This window comes from Taeniopygia guttata, chromosome 5 (genome assembly GCF_048771995.1).
Source record: "Taeniopygia guttata chromosome 5, bTaeGut7.mat, whole genome shotgun sequence".
NCBI classification, from domain to species: Eukaryota; Metazoa; Chordata; class Aves; order Passeriformes; family Estrildidae; genus Taeniopygia; species Taeniopygia guttata.
The window spans coordinates 24,533,459-24,538,896 of NC_133030.1; the positions used below are offsets into that span (position 1 = coordinate 24,533,459).

General features: G+C 50.7%; 1 protein-coding gene across 1 annotated transcript; it reads left to right on the forward strand.

The window, feature by feature from the left end:
• The first annotated feature begins 2,362 nt into the window (after nt 1–2,362).
• Nucleotides 2,363–3,537, forward strand: C5H11orf96 (chromosome 5 C11orf96 homolog). The gene has a single exon (XM_004174445.6). The coding sequence runs from the start codon at nt 2,823–2,825 to the stop codon at nt 3,183–3,185; it is 363 nt and encodes a 120-aa protein (XP_004174493.2). The 5' UTR covers nt 2,363–2,822; the 3' UTR covers nt 3,186–3,537.
• Nucleotides 3,538–5,438: the final 1,901 nt, after the last annotated feature.

Genomic DNA, 5,438 nt, shown 5'->3' on the forward strand with positions numbered 1-5,438 from the left:
CATGTTAGGGCCTTGGAGATCTGACTCCGGGGATTATGTCACAGGATATATTTTCTAAATTTTCTCAAATAATATCTTCAAGACCTCTCAGTTATTACCATGGTGATCTTGCTCCAGGTCAGCATTGAAATCTCCCAAAGCATTGTATAATCATATTTGTGAGGGTATTCAATATATCTGAGTTTGCCTTCATACCGAACTTTCTGTAGGAAACCAGGCAGGCAGTTTATACTGGGATGCGTGTTGTACTTCAGATATCAAGTCAACCAACCTGTTTTTTGACAGAACCTTGGATACTTTTGGGCTAGAGCAGATTAAATTTACCTTGCTTTGAATAAATGTACGACATTTTTCTGCATTGCCAGAACAAGGCTCCTTTGTCATCTTGTTTCTGAATGAGAGGCAAGTTCAGCCACAGAAATTCTCCAAGTTGATCATCAGGCTTGTCTTGGAGGGCTGTACTGAGGAAACAGACTTTGGCCTTTGCTGTGCTGCAGAATGAAGTTGTTAGGAATTTAAGTGGTTGTATGTAAATGGAGCTTTTGGAGAGAAGGTTGTTGCACTGCAGTAGGGATGTATGGGCTAAATTTAGCCACTAAAATAAACTGTAAAAACCACGCTCTTCTGCTGGAATGATTCAATTTGACCAAACATAAAATTGTTCCCTTATTAAGCTAATAGTATTTCCCAACAAAAAGGTTTCAACCTGACCCTGGCCCTAAAGCTGCCTTGGGGAGCCAAGAAGCCAAGAGACTGCAGCCAGGTGTTTCACAAAGCCAACGCTCTTAATGTTGCTTTCACATTGGCAAGGAGCAAAACAGCCAGCCTTCTGGAAAGACACTAGCCAGTGCCTCTGGTCCCCACTCTCCTAAAATTGTGTTCTTGTGTCATCTATCCCTTTTGAGACAGGGCTGTAATGATTTTTTTTTTTTTTTCTTCCCAGTGCAGGTCCTGAAACACTGCCACTCTAAGGCAATTTGAAAGGAGGAGGGACCACTCCTAAGAGGTAGCCAAAGACAAGGTTGAAAGTTTCTGATGGTGAGCTCACCAAAACAAGGCCATTTCTGTGTGCTGGACTATGGCACAGGATGTGTATTGCATATGTAAGCTCTTGTTTTTTTTTTTCCCCAGGAGCATTTGTCCTCCTCAACAAAGAATGTGTTTTATGGCAAAACACAGTAAACTCTCACTGGTGCAGGTGCCCCAGCTCGGGCACAGACCCAGAGCTGCAGGGGTAAGTGTAGATCCCTGTCACTGTGGGCTAAGTGACAGTCCGTGCTGGCAGTGCCTCGGGTGCCTTCGCGCTGCGGCGCTGCGCTGCGTGTGCACGCTGAGCGTGGGGCACTGCGTGACCGACTGTTCTGGGGTCCTGAGTGCATTGTCCTTGTCCCCTCAGCATCCCAGAGCAGAATCCTGACACTCTTGCTAAGCCTCCGCTTCCTTCCTGGTTCCTAATCAAGCTTCTAAAATATCCTCGAGTGGGTGAAGCTATATTGGAGAGAGTCTTTATGGGAATCATCTAACATGAGCCCTAAAGAGGGGACAGACTAACCATTTTAGGCTCTTCCTCCCTCATGCTTTTCTACTCCTCCTCCCTCTAGCTCCTTTTCTATTCCTATCATAAGTTTTTCTTACACTGTTGGGTTTTTCTGTCACTGAGAGTGCTTGGCACACACAGCTTTAAAGCATGGTCCCAGCTGTCACTAATTTGCAAGCTTTTGTTTCAGCTCAGTAATGCTCGAATGCCATTTTCTGTCTGAGGATCTCATTCTGCATCATATCAAAGAAGCACCACAGAGCACAGGGGAATGGAAAATTTTAGAATCCCTACTAAATGGAAAAAAAAAAGGACTCACACTGAAGGCGATATTTAAGCTTTGTTAGAGGTGGCAAACTCGGGAACAAGATCCCAGAGTGCTGCTGAAACTATGCTGATGGTTCTCGTCTAGGTCTATACCAGGTGATCTCTGCAGCTTATATCTGGGCCACTGTAACATTAGGGTTTTCAGATTTGAGCTTGCCTTGGAGCTTCCTTTAAGCACTGGTTTGTTACTCTGACGGGGAGCGATCAGCTGAAAGCTGATGTGACGGGTCCGTCGGTACTCTTTCCTAGCCGTAGAAATCAGGGTATTAATAAAAAAACGCAGCGCGGTGAAACGCAGAAAGCCGAAGTGCCGCTGTGGCAGTCCGGGACCCGCCTGAAGCTCCACTGGGTGCCGCGGGGCAGGAGAGGGGTGCCCTGGAGGTTTACGGGAGAGGGAGACGGGATGGAGCGCGATGGCTCCGCCGCGCCGGGCTCTGCCCGACACCCCCTCTGCGGGCGGGGGCGGCGGTGCGGGGCCGCGTCATGCGGAAGGAGAGCCCGGCCGGCCGCGAGTGGGCTCCGCTGCGGCCGAGTGCGCTGCCTCTGAGCATGCTCCCGCGGGGCTCCGCCGCTATATAACGGGGCCGGGTGCCGGCGGCAGCGGCTCTGCTGAGGCAGCGGGGGGCTCCGCTCCGCTCCACACCGCGCTCCGCTCCTCGCCGTGCTGCGCCTCTCTGCACCGCTCCGCTCGGTACCACACCGCTCGGCTCGGTACCGCACCGCGCCGCTCGCACCGCGCTCCGCTCGGTACCGCACGGCGCTCCGCTCAGCGCTCCGCTCGCACCGCGGTCTCTCCGGACAGCAGCGGTCCGCACTGCTCCGCACGGTACCGCAGCGCCCCGCGGGGCCCGTCCCTGCCCCGCCGCCCGCCGGAGCCTCGGCGCCCGGCACGGCCGAGGCAGCGCGCCCCGCTCCGCCGGCCCCGGCCCCCGCGGCGGGCTCTCCCGCGGGCGGCGGGATGGCCGCCAAGCCGGCCGAGCTGATGGGCATCTGCTCCAGCTACCAGGCGGTGATGCCGCACTTCGTCTGCGTGTCCGAGGAGTTCCCGCCGCCCGCCCGCCCCGCCAAGACCCCCAAGGGCAAGCTGCGGCGGCCGCGGCAGTCGCGCTTCAAGACGCAGCCGGTGACTTTCGACGAGATCCAGGAGGTGGAGGAGGAGGGGGTGTCCCCCATGGAGGAAGAGAAGGCCAAGAAGTCCTTCCTGCAGTCGCTGGAGTGCCTGCGGCGGAGCACGCAGAACCTGTGCCTGCAGCGGGACCGCCTGGGCAGCTGCCGCCTCCGCAACAGCCTCGACTCCAGCGACTCGGACTCGGCGCTCTGAGGGCTCGGCGGGACCGGCCGGCGGCGGCGGCACGGACTGAGCGGCGGGAGCCGCGCCGCGCCCGCACAGCAGCGCCCGGACGGGCAGCCGCGTCGGGATGTTTTCTAAGAAAGCGCTTGTACCTTCGTTTCTATTTGATTGTATGAAACTCACCATTTAAAAGACCAAAAAAAAAAAAAAAAATCTTTTCTATTCGTTAGAAGAAATGAGCTGTTTTAGATGCATTGAGCTGCTGGACTTTATATTTATTTTTGCATTTAAACTGTTGACTGCATTAATTTAATATGTTTCTACCTGAATGTCTGTTATTATTTCCATAAAAGAGTAATAAATCTGATATATTTGCACAGTACTTACTGGGCTGTCCTTATTTCAGGAATCCAGCTGTCCTTGTTCAGCTTTTAGGAGTAAAGGGATTTAAAAGCCGTCGGTAGCCAGTGCAGACACAGCAATGCTTTTCTTGCTGCTCAGAGAGGTTTTGCAGGCTGTGCTGTCAAGTGTAAACTAATGAGACAAAAGTCGAGTTAGACTGATTTTAAACTACTTTATTTACTTCTTTGCGATATTTTTGTTAACCTGAATTGAGGTTTAAAGAGCGTTTATAACTGGTGCCCAAGAGCCTTGATGCAACTGGGCAAGCCTCTTGCATTCACAGAAATGCATATACAGTTTCTATTTTCATCCAAGTTGGTTTTGTCTCTTCTCCCCTTCCCCTTCTGACCCATAAGTTATTTAGTGCTGCAGACAGTTTTGGTAATTGGTTAGAATGCAGTTTTATTCACTAGAGCAATCGATACTATGTGGACAAGCTTTTCCTGCAGCTTAAAGGTAAGGGGATTCTGATGATGGTAAATTTGTAGGAGTGAGGCTTCTGTTGAGTTGCTGCATGTGTGTGTGCAGGTGCATGCAAGATTTTCTCTGTGGGATAGATGCTGAAGAGCATCTGAAGCCCTCTGCAGAATGGAAGCCAAATTCCTGGACTGAGAATATTCTGCCTGTATTTTCTCCATTTTCTTGAAACATTCCTGTTCTAACAGAGTAATCCTGTAGTGGAACCTTCCTTAAAGGCAAGCCTCTGAAAAATAAAACTGCTCAATCAGAAGGTATTAGCTGATACTGAAGTGTAGCTAATATTTCTCTGGTATGATTTTCAGGGGATTTACGGTGTTTCTAATGTTGTGGTTTGAGGTGCATTCATACTGATCAGGTGGAGACGTAAGGGCTGGGGCAGAGGAAGAAGATGGACATGGTGCTGGTGACACACGGTGTCTTGACAGGACTGAGAACCACAGACCTCTACCCTCTGGGCACTGAGGTACAGCAGATGACCCATGTGACTGGCTCCTGGTTACAGCAAAACTGAAGCTTATATTTTCCTAGCTTAAAGCTGAGGAAAATCCGGGGGACGTGGGGTGCAGCTTGTTTTTGGACAGGTCATTCACAACTCCCTTGCAGTACCAGCACCTCCAGCTGACCTCCAGCACCAGGGGAGGGTTGTGCAAGCAATTCAGCAGGTAAGGAAACAGGTCTGGACTCTGACCCAACCTGCTCAAAAAAAAGTATTTCAATGACCCCATGTGAATCCCTGCATGCAGCCTGTGAAACATCTTTTCTCCGTTTGCAGTTAGACCCTTGTGGCTGCTGTATCTGCATGGTACATAACATCTATGCACAAAGCAAAGCAACTTGACCTCCAGAACAACTTTCAGTCAGGCAGGCAAACTGAAATCAGTAAGACCTAATCAGTTACTGACAGCTGGGCTAATTTTCCTCATCAAATTCCTAACAGTGCTTCAATTCTGGGAGTTCTGGGTTTGGGAAAGGGTTTGCAACATCTGCAAACCCTTTGCCAAACATCATGTGGGAACTCTGTAGCCATGTGTCTTATGTTGCATAATGTACACAGCTAACAAGATCCATAAGATTTCCAGAGATTGTATAGTGTCCTTCCAGTACCGCAGCTTTTAGGCTACTTTTCAGTTTCCCTTTTCTTTCAGGTCTGGTGGAAATCCCTGTGGTACACAAAGTGTAGGGTAGCTTCAAGAGGCTGTGAGCACATGATGCTTGTCCTCACTCCTAATTTTTGTTTTGCAGCTGGGGCTGCTAGCAGGCCCTTTTCCTTTGCTGTTGCCTTCCTCCTTCAGCGTGCAGCTGTGCTGCAACCGTGCAGGAGGCACAGGAGGCCGTGCTGCACCAGCCAGCAGCAGGCATTGGATACTCACTTCCTGGAAGGGCGAGAATAGCTGTGTTCTT

Excerpts from the sequence above, each read along its gene's own strand:
- C5H11orf96 (XM_004174445.6), top strand. The coding sequence starts at position 2,823 with ATGGCCGCCAAGCCGGCCGAGCTGATGGGCATCTGCTCCAGCTACCAG.